Source organism: Pantherophis guttatus, chromosome 1 (assembly GCF_059756535.1).
Source record: "Pantherophis guttatus breed Tessera chromosome 1, ASM5975653v1, whole genome shotgun sequence".
Classification (NCBI taxonomy): domain Eukaryota; kingdom Metazoa; phylum Chordata; class Lepidosauria; order Squamata; family Colubridae; genus Pantherophis; species Pantherophis guttatus.
This window is the reverse complement of record NC_142063.1, coordinates 15182756-15200428: the sequence shown is the minus strand read 5'-3', so window position 1 is coordinate 15200428 and position 17673 is coordinate 15182756. Positions and strand designations below refer to the sequence as shown.

Here is a 17673-nt window from a genome sequence, read left to right as displayed (position 1 = left end):
CTGAATACATATCGATAATATTTCCCCCCCCTAGGAATAATACAAGTAGTCACCGACTTACAACATTTCATTTACATTGAAAAAAGTGACTGATGACATTTTTCACACTTACGATTATTGTAGCTTCTCCCTGGTCACTTGATCAAAATTCGGAGGCTTGGCAACTGACTCATATTTATAATAGTTGCAGTGGCTCGGGATCATGTGATCACCTTTGCAATCTTCTGGCAAGCAAAGTCAATGGGGAAAGCCAAATTCACTTTACAACCGTGTTAGTCGTAACTTAAAACAATGGCAATGATTCACTTAACGACTGGGGCAAAACAGATTGTACAATGCAACCTTTTAAGTGCGAAACTCACTTAACAAATGTCTCGGTTAGCAACATAAATGTTGGTCTCAATTGTGGCTGTAAGCCGTGGACGCTAGCAAGTTACTGGAGGAGAAAACCCCACCGTCAATTGGCATGGAAGGGCACCAATACATCCCCAACCATCTATTTTTAAAAGGGAAAAGTTTATGAATAATCAACCTGAACCACAGTGAAGAAGCTACTCGAAATATGAGAATCTCCATACAGCCAAGGCAACTTTTATAGGAATATGAAAGGAAAACAGTACAATGTTATTATCGCCTGAATGCAGACCCACACTGGATTTTTATTTTTAAGAGGCATTAGGTGCAGATGTTGAGTTTTAAGCAAAGACATGATAGCAATCTTCAAATATCTGAAAGGCTTTCATATGGAAAGCAGATTTGTCCTGTGTTGTTCAGTGGGGCAAGACTCGGGCTGGGTGAAGAAAATTGCGTGCTAAATGCCATTTTTGGTTAAACTTTAGAACTTAATTTCCTAATATGGCATTTGCAAAACCTGAGGGCCCAATCGGCCTCTATGCCCCCAGCCTGTTCCAATTGCCTCTGAATACTGATTTTTTTTAATACCACAGAAGGAAGTGTTATAAATGCATGAGAAATCATCATACCAAGGGTGTTTAATATAACTTTTAATGAAATGTACATTTAAATTAAGTCAAAAGTAGCAAAATTCTTGTGTAGGCTGACTTCTTTATTACTGTCACATTGATTATGTAATGAAGACTCCTTAGAAAATCAGGTCATTTAATTTTTTTTTTTTTTAGCCTATTTTGTGTTTCTGGGGAATTTTGGTTTTCAGATGAAAAGAAGACATTCCTTGTTAATATGCGCCCACAAAGACATGAAATTGTGCCATGATTTCCCTCCATCCCACAGAGTGAGAATACAAGGACATGAGGGAAAGGCCTGTGAAAAAGGGATGTGGTAATGCAGGAAGAGATGTGAAAGCTGCTGGATGTCGGGATAATCAGATCCAGATCTGCAAGGATTTTTAATTGTTTGGTGATTGCGATAGCAAGATGACTGCTCCCCACCCTCAACTCCAAGGTGGGAGGATTTGGTGGAAAATTCCAAGTTCTACAGCTGGAATGGAGAAAGCATGAGGTCAGCAGGCCAGGAATTAGGCAGGGAAGGACTTGAACTTTACTCAATTGTTCCAAGATTCCTAACTGATTCATTACTGATTGTAAGTGGGTGAGTTGTTTGTAGTACACTCCAGGGAGGAGGAGGAGGAGGAGAAGGAGAAGGAGAAGGAGAAGGAGAAGAAGAAGAAGAAGAAGAAGAAGAAGAAGAAGAAGAAGAAGAAGAAGAAGAAGAAGAAGAAGAAGAAGAAGAAGAAGAAGAAGAAGAAGAAGAAGAAGAAAGCATTCTATAGATGTACAATATATTGTGCCCTTGATAAAATACATTTAATTATTCTATGGAAGTGGTCTTTAAAAAAATCTATCCAATTGTCAGTGTAGCATCGACCTTCTATTTTTCCAGATGTGTGATGAATACCGTGTTTCTTCGAAAATAAGCCCTTCCCCCAGTGGTGGGATTCAGCCAGTTCGCACCTATTCGGGAGAACCAGTTGTTAACTTTCTAAGCAGTTCAGAGAGCCAGTTGTTGGAAGAAATCTCCTTTTGTTTTTTTCCACTTTACAGGGCTAATCCTGTAAGGAAGGCAGGAAGGAAACATTCTGGTGTTGTTTCTAGCCTAATCATTATTGCCCTGCTTACAGAAACTGCCTCTCAGGTTAACCCTTATTACATTGTAACAGCTAAGGCGAAGCGCCCATTGACGTGATGTTGAGTTGGCCACGCCCACACAGTCACATGACCACCAAACCATGCCTACCCAGCTGGTCATTAGGGCAGAGAACCGGTTGTTAAATTATTTCAATCCCACCACTGCCTCCCCCCCCAAATAAGCCCTCCCCCAAAAATATTTAAATGCATGCGCAGCCATTTCCTCTGGTTAGGGTTAGGGAGACAGAGCTGTAAATCAGGTAAGATGGCAAGAGGATCCCCGTCTCGCTCCATGCACCCCAAAATAATGAGACTCCCCCAAAAATAAGGCCAAATGCTTATTTCAGGGTTAAAAAAATATATAAGACAGGGTCTTATTTTCGGGGAAAATACGGTACATCATCCAGAAAGTCCCATCAATATGACTGTGTATGGCTTGGAAATTTTGGGAGTTGTAGACCTGGACAAAACTGAGTAAAAACTGTTTCTCCTCTCCCACCAAACAGGTCAGCATTTTTAGAGAAACATCCCCCCCCCCCCCCGCAGCCTTCCATGACCACCAATCAAAAGGTCTGCAGCACAAAACGGATCCAGGGGATGTAGTTGGCAATGCGGGTGAAGACATCCGGAAAAAAACGATCGCCACATCTCTTTCCATTGAAGGAGACGATGCCATGAACCTTTTTCCCGCACACTAAGGGGCCGCCTGAGTCACCCTACAAAAGAGGGAAGAGAGAGGTCAAGTATAGGGTCTCAGTAATGGCCCTTGGGCAGATGGGTTCAAGCAACATCATCATTCCCCCCACCTTGCAATAACATGGCATTAAATATCAAATAATAATATTAATAAGGACAGAAATGTCAAATCCCGTCTACACATCTGGCTGTGTGACCAACCATAATAGTAGATTTGGTAATATCCAAGGACAATAGAATCAAGTGAAAATATTTTTTAAAAAAATGGTAGAGAGGTAATGATCAATGTGGGTAGATTAGATCTTGTGAAGTTCTTCCTATATTCATCCAGCCAGCCAGCCAGCCGGCCATCCATTCATCATATTTATACAGGTAGTTCTCGACTTACAACAGTTCATTTAGAGACTGTTCGAAGTTACAATGGCTTGGAAAAAAGTGACATGACCGTTTTTCACACTTACGACCTTTGCAACGTCCCCATGATCACATGATTTAAATTCAGCCGCTTGACAACTGACTCCTATTTATGACGGTTGCAGTGTCCCGGGGTCATGTGATCCCCTTTTGCGACCTTCTGATAAGCAAAGTCAATGGAGAAATCCAGATTCACTGAACAACCGTACTACTAACTTAACTTCTGCAGGGCTTCACTTAACAATTGTGGCAAGCGAAGTCGTAACGTGGGGCAAAACTCATTTAACAAATGTTTCGCTTAGCAACAGAAATGTTGGGCTCAATTCTGATCGTAAGTTGAGGACTACCTGTATTATTTTTGGTTTGTTTTCATACTTTGTTGTACATTGTGCATAGGGATGGTTAATAAATTGAGTGAATTAATTGTCAGCGTTCCAGAAGACATTAATCAGTTTAAATCAGGGGTGTTAAACTCGATTTCATTGAGGGCCACATCAGGGTTGTGTTTGACCTCAGGAGGGCTGGGGGGATGTGGCCAGGGTGGGTGTGGCCAGGGTGGGTGTGGCCAGCTCGATGTCATTCGTGTCAGGGATGCCTGTGGTGGCCTGAGCATTCTACCAGTGAAAACGGGTTCCCAAGCTCCATTTCCACCTGCAACAGCCTCCTGCAACCCTCTGCCAGCAAAAACGGAGCTCAGGAAGGCCACACGCAGAGGCACCGTGGGCTGGTCCCCTGTTTCCAGGGTGGCCCCATGGGCCAGATCTAAACATCCTGCAGGCTGAATGTGACCCACAGGCCTTGAGTTTGGCACAGGGGTGAAATCCAGCAGGTTCTAACAGGTTCTGGAGAACCGGTAGGGGAAATTTTGAGTAGTTTGGAGAAGCGGCAAATACCACCTCTGGCTGGCCCCAGAGTGGGGTGGGAATGGAGATTTTGCAATATCCTTCCCCCAGGAGGGGAAGGAATGGAGATTTTACAGTATCCTTCCCCTGGAGTGGGGTGGAATGGAGATTTTACAGTATCCTTCCCCTGCCATGCCCACCAAGCCACACCCACAAAACTGGTTTTTGGATTTCACCCCTGGTTTGACACTCCTGGTTTAAATCCATCAACTTTTGTCTAATGGGCTGATGGATGACAGGTTTTGTCAAGCACTGGCTCATCTTCACAATTTCACCCTTGCAGTGTTCAGTCTCCGACGAAACATGGCATTAAAAAAAACTCCTTAGCATGCTGAGTTTCTATTTTGAAAAAGCCACTCCAGGCTCACCGAGCAGAAACCACGCAGGATGGCACTGGTGCTGGCTGCGCAGACCATGCTCTTGGTGACGTGTCCTTGCCACGATGCGTTGCAAGCCTTCCTGTCCACGATGGTTATGTTGGCCTCCATGAGTTCGGTGGGGATGGTCGCATAATTTGAGATGTCTCCCCAGCCAATAATACGGCACGTGAGTCCAGGGCAAAGATCGGTGTTGGCATGAGGTAATTTGATCTTCCGGACATTCTTGTTGAAAATGGCGGATCTGTTCAACTGCAGACAGAGAGAAAAGAAGAGATGAGCTGCTAAGGCCAGGGTTGCATTTTCAGCAATGATTCATGCAAAGCATGAGTCACGAAGAGGAGGGGGGTCAACCTGTTCTCCAAAGCACCTGAAGGCAGGACAGGAAGCAACAGATGGAAACTAATCAAGGAGAGAAGCAGGGGTGAAATGCTCCTGGTTCAGACTGGATCGCCCGATCTGGTAGCGATGGTGGCAGATGGTTTGGAGAACCAGTAGCAAAAATCCCTGCACACACACCCCCCATGCCCAACTGAGCCGCGTGATCATCAGAGGCTTTTTTTTTATTTTTAAAAGCATTTTTTTCTACAACCTCTTTGGCCAAAAAAATGCTTTTAAAAGTAAAAAAAAGCCTCTGATGATCGCGCGGCTCAGTTGGGATCGTCAGAGGCTTTTAAAAGCATTTTTTCTACAACCTCTTCGGCCGAAGAGGCTGTAGAAAAAAAAAAGCCTTTAAAAGCCTCTGGCGATCCCAGCTGAGTTGCCTGATCGTCAGAGGCTTTTAAAAGCATTTTTTTCTGCAACCTCTTAAGGTTGTAGAAAAAATGCTTAAAAAAAAAAAAGTTGGCTACGCACACCGAACCGGTAGTAACAAATTTTACATTTCACCCCTGAAAAGAAGCAACCTAGAATTAAAAGGAATTTCCAGTCAGTGAGAACAATTAATCAGTGGAACGACTTGCCTCCAGGAATTGGGGATGCTCCAGTGCTGGAGGTTTGCAAGAAGAGATTGGACGACCATTTGTCTAATATGGTACAGAGTTGAAATAATAAAAAAAAAATACTTGTAACTCAGGTTTTAGATTTTGGCAGTGGTTTGCTCTTATTTATAAGCTAAAGAGGAATAGGACAAGAAAATCCTGTTGATGATGTTACCTAGTCTGGTAACGAAATATTCAGAACATAAATTGAAACAAGCTTGGAGAGCAAGCGACTGCCAAAATGGTATAGAGTAGTGATGGCTAACCTTTTTGCCATCGCGTGCCAAAAGCGGGGGGAGTGGGGGAGGTAGTGTGCACCTGTGCCCACACCCATAATTCAACGCGCCCCACCCCGTGCTCCCCCGCTTTTGGCACGCGATGGCACGGTGGGCCCAGTAGACCTGTTTTTTGCCCTCCCCAGGCTCCAGAGGCTTTCTTGGAGCCTGGGGAGGGCAAAAACGGCCTTCCCCTGCCCCCCGGAGGCCCTCCAGAGGCTGGAAACGGTGGGCCCAGAAGGCCAGAAAATTAGCTGGTCAGCATGTGGAGCTGTACTAGGGCAATGCTTGCATGCCCACAGATATGGCCCCACGTGCCACCTGTGGCAGGCGTGCCATAGGTTCACCATCACGGGTATAGAGATTCCTGCTTGAGTAGGGGGTTGGGCTAGAAGACCTCCAAGGTCCCTTCTAACTCTGTTATTCAGCCTTGTGCATAGGAGGCATGTCAAAATATCAAGATGGGGACCACTATTGTGTGAATGAAGTCCAGCCTAGTTTTACCTGTAGGTGCCACCATCTGGCCTTTTTTTAATCCCATGTCCATGTGTTGTCAACCCTGGAAGCCATCTTTTACTTTGGATCTTCACGGCTGCCACATTTAGTGCTGTGGGAAACCGGGAAGGGGGATTGTATGGAGTTGGAGAGATATCTAGCCATAATAACATTCTTTTCTTTGAGAGTCAAGGACATCTTGCCCTGCACCTGGAGTGGTATGACTGAGATGCCTCCCAGTTGGGACGGTGCATTGATTGGACCATGTGATGGACATGTGGGTGCTGGGGCAGGGACTTGGACTTTCTTTAGGGTGGGGAAAACCTGGAAACTTTCAGATTCGGGTTTTCCCAGATGTGCCAATATGACATTTCTAATAAAATGGAACTTTGAGGAACTTCTGGCCTCGGAATCTTCTTTTGCTGGAGGTGTTACCTGGAATCCTGACAGGTGTGTCCATAGGTATGGTCCAAAGATCCTAAGTCATACAGGTAGTCCTCGACTTACAGCCACAACTGAGCCCAACATTTCTGTTGCTAGGCAAGACCGGTGTTTAAGTGAGTTTTGCTCTATTTTAGAACCTTTCTTGTCACAATTGTTAGGTGAGTCACTCCAGTTGTTAAGTTAGTAACATGGTTATTAAGTGAATCTGGCTTCCCCGTTCAGGAGGTCGCAAAAGGGGATCACGTGATCCTGGGACAATGCAACTGTCAGTTGCCAAGTGCCCCAATTTTGATCATGTGATCATGGGGATGCTGCACCTGTCATAAGTATGAAAACCTTGTCAAAGTCACTTTTTTCAGGGCTGTTGTAATTTTGAAGGGTCACCAAATGAATGGTTGTAAGTCGAGGACTACCTGTATGGATTCATCTATGTAGTCCCACCGATTCAAACGCCTTCCTCACCAAGTTGCTTTAGTAGACCCTAAACCCGTGATGGGAAACCTATGGCATGCATGTCACAGGTGGCACGCAGCACTGTCTCTGTGGGCATGCAAACCATCGCTCCAGTTCAGTTTTGTCACGCATGCGCACATGCCTCCCACCAGTCAGCTGGTCATCGGGTCTCTACTGAGCATGTGGAGGGGGCGTGGGGTATGTGGGGGGGGCACGCACGCATGTGGGATACCCCAGGAGGAGGGCCTTCTCTGTGGGAGCCCCAGCCCTGTGGAACGAACTGCCCCCGGAAATTCGTAAGATCTCCGACCTCCGGGTGTTTCGCTGCGCACTGAAGACCCTGTTGTTCCACCAGGCCGGACTATCAACACAATAGTTTTAAATTGGGGTGTTTAAATTTTTGGGGGTTTTAAATCTGAGCCAATTTATTTAATTATTTTAAATTTTACATTGTTGTTTTGTCTGTGTTTTTAAATAGGCTGTACACCGCCCTGAGTCCTTCGGGAGAAGGGCGGTATAGAAATAAAAATAATAATAATAATAATAATAATAATAATAATAATAATAATAATAATAATAATAATAATAATGTACATGTGTGGGGGCGGGGCACATGCACAGGGCCCACATGTGCATTGCATTTTGGGGGTTCGGGCGCGCTTTTGCATTCTCGTGCGTGCGCGCGCGCTTGGGCACTCGGTCCGGAAAAGGTTAGCCATCACTGCCCTAAACCATCGGAGCACAGTTTTCTGCATTATTCTTTAAAGATTCTTTTCCCGCAAAGTTACATAAGTTTTATTTGCAGTATTTTATGGCCAGCGGTTTGTTCATGCAAAGTGATCCAAAAGGATTGGGAGGTCCAGAGAGAAATGTTGAGGAGGAGCATTTTCAGAAGCTGTTCAAAACAACCGAATGTCGTGCCACACCATCCAGATGTTGGCCATCTGACGTGTCCTGATCTGTGAAGCCATTAGCCATTTCCACCCTGCTGGAACTTAACTGTATCACACATTTTGCCTCCAATCATTTCTTCCTTGCGGAAGTCAGGATCGCCACCTAGTGTTTAATATTGAATACACAGAACAATGGAAAACAGACCCCCGGTATTGATTAATTATTTGGGGTCATGATAGTGTGTTAAGAATGGTGTTGTGAGGGTTTGGAAATTGACAGACAGAAAATATATCTTGCATTGATCAACAACTAGAATTTCAGTCCCCGGTTGTCTGAAATCTGAAGAATTTTTCCCAATCAAGCTTAGAAGACAACAGAACGTAGATAGATTAGTTGGCTGATTTGGTTCAAGGTCGCTTCTTTGATGCTTTTTAAAATTTGCCATTTATTCTGACTCCATTAAGTAACTGGAATCTTACTTTATTTTGCAGCAGTGAATAACAGTTCAGCAAAAGAGAACTTTTTTTTATTAGTGCAAATGGCCTTCGGCGTAAGTCATTGTTTCTCAACCATTTGGTTAAACCTTTTTAAAAGCATCACTTTTGCAGATGAAAAGCAAGATTTGTAACTAATCTGGCTGAATAGGTTGTGCAAAACCCTCCCTAAATTTAAAACAGGAGGCAAGAAAAGGAAAGGAAAGGAAAGGAAAGGAAAGGAAAGGAAAGGAAGGGGAGGGGAGGGAAAGGAAAGGAAAGGGAGGGGAGGGGAGGGAAAGGAAAGGGAGGGGAGGGGAGGGGAGGGGAGGGAAAAGAAAGGAAAGGAAAGGAAAGAAAGGGGAGGGGAGGGAAAGGAAAGGAAAGGGAGGGGAGGGAAAGGAAAGGGAGGGGAGGGGAGGGGAGGGAAAGGAAAGGAAAGGAACGGGAGGGGAGGGGAGGGGAGGGGAGGGGAAGGAAAGGAAAGGAAAGGAAAGGAAGGGGAGGGGAGCGGAGGGAAGGGGAGGGGAGGGAAAGGAAAGGAAAGGAAAGGAAGGGGAGGGGAGGGGAGGGAAAGGAAAGGAAAGGAAGGGAAAGGGAGGGGAGGGGAGGGAAAGGAAAGGGAGGGGAGGGGAGGGGAGGGAAAGGAAAGGAAAGGAAGGGGAGGGGAGGGGAGGGAAAGGAAAGGAAAGGAAAGGAAAGGGAGGGGAGGGGAGGGAAGGGAAGGGAAAGGAAAGGAAAGGAAAAGAAAAGAAAAGAAAGGGAGGGGAGGGGAGGGGAGGGAAAGGAAAGGAAAGGGAGGGGAGGGGAGGGAAGGGAAGAGGAAAGAAAGAAAGGAGGGAGGGAGGGAGGGAGGAAGAAAGCAAGCAAGCAAGCAAGCAATAGCAATAGCAATAGCACATATATACTGTTTTACAATGCTTTTACAGCCCTCTCTAAGCGGTTTTACAGAGTCAGCCTATTGTCCCCAACAGTCTGGGTCCTCATTTTACTGACCTCGGAAGAATGGAAGGCTGAGTCAACCTTGGGCCGGGCAGGACTGAACTGCTGGCAGCTGGCAGAATTATCTTGCAATACTGCATTCTAACCCCTGCACCACCACAGCTCTTCCTTCCACCAAGGAAGGGAGGGAGGGAGGGAGGAGGGAGGCCGGGCTTTAGGATCTTGCACAAAAGATGAATATCCTTTAACTGAGACCTTTATCAGAAAACATGTTCCTTTGCAACATGAGGTGGCAAAATAATATAATGCTATTCTTCTTCCCCCATTGTATAGACAGAGGGATGCCCGCTTCTCTCCCCACACTTACTTTGAGTAAGCGGATGTCATTTTTCACTGTCACAGCACTGAACAGCGGGTGAGCAATGGAGTTCTGGATTCCAAAGATTTGCTGAGAGGCCTCCTGAGTCTTGAGCGAATGGGCGCCGAGGATGACACGAAACTGTGCGGACTGCCTGCCAGGATAAATCGGGAAAAGTTAGAAGTGGCAATATTGCATAAGACAATTTCCACTAGAAAAAGACACATAACCTTTCTTCAGGAGAAACTTAGCTTTCAGGAAATACGGCAACGCAGGTAGTCCTTGAATTATGACAATTGAGCCCAGAATTTCTCTTATTAAGTGAGGCATTTGTTACGTGAGTTTTGCCCCATTTTACGACCTTTCTTGCTACAGTTGTCGAGTGAATCACTGCAGCTGATAAGTTAGTAACTTATGTTAAATGAATCTGGCTTCCCCATTGACTTTGCTTGTGAGAAGGTCGCAAAAGGGGATGACATGATCTTGGGACACAGCAATGGTCATAAATATGAGACAGTTGCCGAGCGTCTGAATTTTGATCACATGATCTTGAGGATGCTGCAAAGGTCGTAACTGTGAAAAATGGTCATAAGTCACGTTTTTCACTGCCGCTGTAACTTTGAACGGTCACTAAACAAATTGTTGTAAGACGAGGCTTACTTGTATATATGCATACACTGGTTTTAATGATTGTTTGATTGTTAATGCTCCTCTACATGTTTACGTTTTTCATATTATAATGAGTTTTGCAAATTAAACTTTTGCAAGTTAAAGATCATTAAAGGAAGAACTACTGTAGAACTAAGGAAAAACTTCCTGACAGTGAGAACAACTAATCAGTGAAAACAACTAAGAGCCTGAGTGGCGCAGCAGACTAATGCTACTGTTAAAGGTAGTATTTAGCATCCAGCTGCCTGCAATTATTGCGAGTTCAATTCTCACCAGGCTCAAGGTTGCCTCAGCCTTCCATCCTTTCTAAGGTACGTAAAATGAGGACCTGGTTTGTGGGGGCAATAAGCTGACTTTGTATAAAATATACAAAAGTATGAAGGCTATTGCTTAACGCATTGTAAGCCGCCCTGAGTCTCCGGAGAAGGGCGGCATATAAATCAAAATTAAAAAAAAAAATCAGAGGAATGTCTTGCCTCTAGAAGTTGTGAATGCTCCATCACTGGAGGTTTTCAAGAAGAGATTGGACAGCCATTTTTCCAGAATGGTATAGGATCTCCGTCTTAAACAGAGGGTTAGTCTAGAAGATCTCCAAGGTCCCCACTATTCTATGTTCTAAGTCTATGTATAATAAAAGAGAATCTTTGTCCTTGGCAAGTTTGAACCAGTTCTCTTATCAGGCTATACATAGCTTTCTTTGTTTCGTCAAGAACAAAGAAAGAAACTCTTCCTTACTAAAAACATTAATCAAAGAAGCATCCCTTTGCTGCCGCCATCAGTCTGTACCTCAGTCATTGTATTAAGTTATGCAAACATTTAGGCAAACCCATCACATGAGCAACATTGTACAAATGCAGAAAAAGATTTAGAAGTGTTTCTCAACTTTGAACACTTTTAGATGTGTAGATTTCAATCCCCAGAATTCCTCAGCTATTATTCTAGATCAGGGGTGGGTTCTAATTTTTTTTACTACCGGTTCTGTGGGCGTGGCTTATTTTGTGGGCGTGGCTTGGCGGCGGGGTAATGTGACTGGGTGGGCATGGCCAATTTTATTTTATTTTTTTTTACTTTTAAAAGGATTTTTTTCTACAACTTTAAGAGGTTGCAGGAAAAAATGCTTTTAAAAGCCTCTGACGATCAGGCAACTCAGCTGGGATCGTCAGAGGCTTTAAAAGACTTTTTTTTCCCCCTACAACCTCTTTGGCTGAAAAAGGTTGTAGAAAAAATGCTTTTAAAAGCCTGTGACGATCCCAGCTGAGCCGCACGATCATCAGAGGCTTTTTTTTTTTTTTTACTTTTAAAAACATTTTTTCGGCCGAAGAGGTTGTAGAAAAAATGCTTTTAAAAGGAAAAAAAAAAAAGCCTCTGATGAGGTGGGCAGGGTAAGCGAGCGGCGACCGAGCTGGGGACTGGTTCGGGGCATGGCCAGCCAATGTTATTTCCAGTTCTCCAAACTACTACAAATTTTTACTACTGGTTCTTGTGAACCGGTGCGAACCAGGAGCAACCCACCACTGTTCTAGATGCTCTCAAGCTATCTGGTACAAATTAGAACCCCAAATCCAGCTGACTTTGTGTGCAGGCTTCCTGGAGAACAATTCCCTTGAGAGGGAATAATTTGATCTGTTTGTCATCTAGTTGCAACACATCACACTGGCTGTTACTTATTTATTTATTTATTATCAAATTTATAGACCACCCTTCTCCCGAAGGACTCAGGGCGGTGCACAGCCAAAGTAAAAAACATAAATACAAACATTAAAAACAATTTTTTAAAAAAATTTGATTTATATGCCACCCTTCTCCGGAGACTCAGGGCGGCTTACAATGCGTTAAGCAATAGCCTTCATACTTTTGTATATTTTATACAAAGTCAGCTTATTGCCCCCACAAACTGGGCCCTCAATTTACCTACCTTAGAAAGGATGGAAGGCTGAGTCGACCTTGAGCCTGGGGAGATTTGAACTGGTGGTAATTGCAGACAGCTGGATATTAATTACAATGCTTTAGTCTGCAGAGCTAAACCAGGCTAAATTTAAAAAGATATATATAAATTTGACCCCAAAGTTAAAAAACAGTAACAAAACATATTAAAAACATTTAAAAAACATTAAGCCAGCCCGGCTTGCTGAAAAAGGAAGGTCTTCAGGGCACGGCAGAAGGCACCGAGGTCTTGAATTCTTCGTATCTCTGGGGGCAGCTGATTCCAGAGAGCAGGTGCCCCCACAGAGAAGGCCCTCCCCCTGGGGGCCACCAGTCTACATTGCTTGGCCGATGGCACCCTGAGGAGGCCTTCTCTGTGGGAGCACACCGGTCGGTGGGAGGTCGTTGGTGGCAACAGATGGTCTCGAAGGTATCCAGGTCCTATGCCATGGAGCGCTTTAAAGGTGATAACCAACACTTTATCAATAGAAGACAATATTTGTAGCTCAGGGTTGAGCTGTGGGATCCTTGGTGCTCTCTCAGCTTGGTTGTTGGCCTGCAGCTGTTTCATGACCCAACTAGGTAACACCATCAGTGCTAGAGTGGGGAATGGGGTAAGTTCTTACTTACTTGGGAATCTGACAATGAGCTGCTGTCATCACCCATCTCTGTCTCACCAAGAACCCACCGCAGATGTGTCTGTTCTCATGTTGGATGGAGGCCATAAAGGGCCGAGAATGGGGTCTCACTTCCTTGCCTCCAATGACCCCCGTTCTCCGGATCCCAGCAGCAAAACAAAAACCTGCACAAAGAAGCACAATGATTGACTAAGGATTAAGCTACTTAGTCCCCAAATAAAGGGATTAAAGAATTGTAAAAAGGAAAAAAAAATTACGTCCTGTCTACAGCCGTGGTGGCACAGTGGTTAGAATGCAGTATTGTAGGCTAATTCTGCCGACTGTCAGCAGTTCGGCAGTTTGTGTCTCACCAGCTCAAGATTTCTATCCTTTAGGTCGGTAAAACGAGGACCCAGATTGTTGGGGGCAATATGCTGACTCTGTAAACCGCTTAGAGAGGGCTATAAAGCACTATGAAGCGGTATATAAGTCTAAATGCTATTGCTATTGCCATATGTAGTCTACATTGTTATGACCTGAATGTCCCAAGATTAGAAATACTGCTTCATTATACAAAGATTATTTCTGTGTCCTGTCTGAGTGGCATGGTGGCCTAGAGGTGAAGATGCTCACTTCCCACGAGGAATGTTGAGAGGTCAATCCTAGGCAGCGACAGATGTTTCTCTATCAGGGCCCAAAGAGAAAATATCTGCTGTGAACTTGATGTAGGTGCCAGGAAGGGAATCCGGCCAGTAAATGCTCAGCTCCATTCAACTGATCCGATCCCATCCCAAATAAAGGGATTAAAGGGTTGTAAAAAGGAAAATAAATGTCCTGTCTAGGATTGGTGGCTTTTTTCCTCAGTGATCGCACACACACACTCTGTGTGTGTGTGTGTGTGTGTGTGTGAAGTCACAATGGTAGCCATGACTGCACAGTCAAAGCCTTCCAGTTTTTCAAGAAAAATCTTCTTGATTTTTCACACACATACACCCACCCACACCCATCCTGAATACCCCTAGCATAAACATTCAAAGCTAGCAGAAATTCAACAACTATCCAGATGCATCTGCAGAGTACAGCAAAAAAGTCAAGAAGGTGGCTGCATCACCCATAAAAACCAGGCGGAGCTTCCATTGTACCATTGTAGGCGCCATCTTGATTTTTTGGGGCCATTCCTTACCAGCAGCCTCCAAGTATCTCTCCCCCTTTGTCAGGAAGACTATGATAACCATATATTAAAAAACAAAACATTGCCCCAAATTTGCTATTTCAATCATCTATTTTTTTTTAAATTTGATTTATATGCCGCCCTTCTCGGAGACTCAGGGCGGCTTACAATGCGTTAAGCAATAGCCTTCATACTTTTGTATATTTATACAAAGTCAGCTTATTGCCCCCACAAACTGGGTCCTCAATTTACCTACGTTAGAAAGGATGGAAGGCTGAGTCAACCTTGAGCCTTGGAGAGATTCGAACCAACAGAAATTGCAGGCAGATGATGTTAATAACAGTGCTTTAATCTGCTGCGCCACCAGGGCTCTGGTGACAATTGACTTTGAATAAGGATTGTGCTGACTCAAATGTATAGTTGATATAGCAAATCACTGCAGTTGTTAAGTGAATTGTGTGGTCGTTAAGCGAATCTGGCTCCCCCCATTGACTTTGCTTGTTGGAAGCCATCTGGGAAGGTCACAAATGAGGATCACATGACCCCAGGATGGTGCAACTGTCATAGATACATGCCAGTTGCCAAGCGCCTGAATTTTGATCCCTTGACCATGGGGATGCTACAACGATTGTATGAGTTAAAACTGGTGACAAGTCACTTTTTTTCAATGCCTTTGTAATTTTAAATGGTCACTAAACGAATTGTTGTAAGTTGAGGACCACCTGTACAAAATGCTCCAGATAAGCCCTCAATATTTTGGCATAGAACAGAATGGATGTCTCCTCACAATCAAAATGTTTACAACCCATCTATTTGGGCAATCTAAGATTAGTTTTTTAAGCAATGGCATCAGGTTGCTTCCTCACAATCAAATTTGTGATTTGTGGTGAAACTTAAATTGTTTTTTTAAATGTATTACTAAAGCTGAATCTTCTATGTCAGTGTGTCTCAACTAGACCAGTTTAAGATATGTGGATTTCAACTTACAAAATTTCCCAGCCAACCCCATGAAAGGACCTATCAGGTTCTTTGCTAACATTTCATTTTTTAAAAAATGAAATGTTAGCAATAAAACTCAGATAACATAAAACAGTTTGGTTAAGGCAAGAAAGCAGGAGACCTTGAGTTCAAGTCCTGCCCTAGTCATGAAAGCTAGCTGGGTGACTTTGGGCCAAGTCTTCTCTCTCAGCCCAAACCCACCTCACAGGGTTGTTGTGAGGAAAAATAGGAGGAGGAAGGTATATCGGATATGTTCATTGCCTGGAGATATTTGTTATAAGAATAAAGACGGGATACAAATAAAATAAAATAAATGATATTCTGAATCTAATGAAAAGAAATGTTAGCTTTACCTGCCTGGAGGAGGACCCAAAGTACCAGCCAGGTCCTCAGGAGCTGTAAACCTGCTCTCCCCATCTTTTGAGATCTGGAGAAAAAAAAAATCTGCAGACCTCTTCAGCCTTAAAGAAGTGGCCTGTTGCCCAATGAAGAAATGAAATAAAGGAAGCCGCCTTCAATTTTTGGAACACGCTTATAGCAGCAAATCCGTGGAGGGGGGCTTGAGTATGTCATGCGATGGGTGGTTGGTAACCTGCCTGGGTCTGTTTCAACTGCCCAATAGAGTTACTCAAGCAGTTAGCCGGTGTGGTTTCTTTGGGTAACCCCTTCCCTAAAAGGCTTGGGGTAAAGAGGAAGAAGCAACTACCCCTATGCTGGGTTTACAATTTTGATCAAGGAAGGATCGGGGTAGATAAGCCACCTCTACTTCTGCATCCATGACGCAAGGACTTTGATCTTGATAGCCATGTGGCAGACGTAAGAATTTAGCCAACTGGTCTTACGATATCGGAAAGACTCTTAGACTTTTTCAAAATCTATAGACTTTTTTCAAAACAAAGAGCCTGTAGTACAGTGGACTAAAGCACACTGTTATTAACATCTGCTGCTTGCAATTACTGCAAGTTCAAATCTCACCAGGCTCAAGGTTGGCTCAGCCTTCCATCCTTTCAAAGGTAGGTAAAATGAGGACCCGGATTGTGGGGGCAATAAGCTGACTTTGTATAAATATACAAAAGGATGAAGGCTATTGCTTAATGCATTATAAGCCGCCCTGAGTCTCCGGAGAAGGGCGGCATATAAATTAAAGCAAAAAAATAAATAAAAATAGGATGAGTCATTTCGGCTGCATTGGAAGGACATCTGAGATGCTGTCCAAACTTGCTCAAGCATCCTATTGACCAAGATTTGCCACATGAGAAACTAAGGCAGGTCTAGTTCTCTCAGTATTGGATGAATATTGCATCCAGTTTTGGTTGCCACAATATAAAAAAGATGCAGAGACCCTAGAAAGAGTGCAGAGAAGAACAATAAAGATAACATTACAAGACCGGAGGCTAAAACATATGAGGAACGGTCTCAGGAATTGGATATGTGTCTACTTTAATGAAAAGAAGGACTAGGAGGTGACATGATAGCTGTGTTCTAATATTTGAGGGACTGTCACAAATAAGAAGGGGTCAAGCTATTCTCCAAAACACCTGAGGGCAGGATAAGAAGCAATGGATGGAAACTAATCAAGGAGAGATCCAACCTAGAACTGAAGAGAAATTTCCTCACAGTGAGAACAATTATTCAGTGGAACAACTTGCCTCCAGAAGTTGTGAGTGCTCCAACATTGGAAGGATTTTAAGAAAAGATTGGACAACCATTTGTTTGAAATGGTATAGGGTTTCCTGCCTGAGGAGTAGGTTGGATTAGATGACCTCCAAGATCCCTTCCAACTCTGTTAGTCTCTTACTCTGGTGCTGCATTTTCCCTCCCGAATTTCATAGTACTTCAGGCTTCATTATGGTCGTAACTTGAGGACTGCCTGAATACAGGTCGACCCAAGTATCCTTTTTTGGGTTTTTTTTGCAGTTTTTCCACTGCAGTATTTGTTGACAATGCCAAGAAAATAAAACATTGAGGGTGTTCTCCTTCCCCTCATATGTCCTCCTTTCCAGTTGTCCATGTCCTCCTTTGCCTGTTCAGATATCTGATAACCTTAGATGAAAAGTGAGCAACCTGTTCCAGGTAACACTGCCATGATTTCCATTTGCTCCTTAAACAGGAGCTAAGAGTCCGGGAAGAATTACCCCTTTTTCTCCCAAAGGTGCTTTTTCAGGAGGCAACTGGACTTTCTTCTTTTTCTTTGAAGACGTTTCGCTTCTCATCCAAGAAGCTTCTTCAGGTCTGACTGGATGGTGGGGAATGGAAGGATTTATACTCCTTGGAGACAGCTGGTCATTTGCATCCTTTTAGAGGGTTGTTGAAGCATTTACTTCCCCCAAAATATGACCTAATTGGAAAATAAGCTGTAATGCCTTTTTGGGAGCAAAAATTAATATAAGACCTGGTCTTATTTTCAGGGAAACACAGTGTCCATATGTGTGTGTCCGTGTTATACACACACTTCAGAGGTGGGTTTTAGCAGGTTCTGATCGGTT

General features: G+C 43.9%; 1 protein-coding gene across 1 annotated transcript; it reads right to left on the bottom strand.

The window, feature by feature from the left end:
• Positions 1-1118: 1118 nt before the first annotated feature.
• LOC117668583 (serine protease 57-like) lies at positions 1119-15657 on the bottom strand. Its single transcript, XM_034422581.3, has 5 exons — positions 15541-15657; positions 13031-13202; positions 9818-9962; positions 4486-4746; positions 1119-2821 (listed from the first exon to the last, which is right to left on the bottom strand). The coding sequence occupies exons 1-5, from the start codon at positions 15602-15604 to the stop codon at positions 2669-2671; spliced, it is 795 nt and encodes a 264-aa protein (XP_034278472.2). The 5' UTR covers positions 15605-15657; the 3' UTR covers positions 1119-2668.
• Between the last annotated feature and the right edge of the window lie 2016 nt (positions 15658-17673).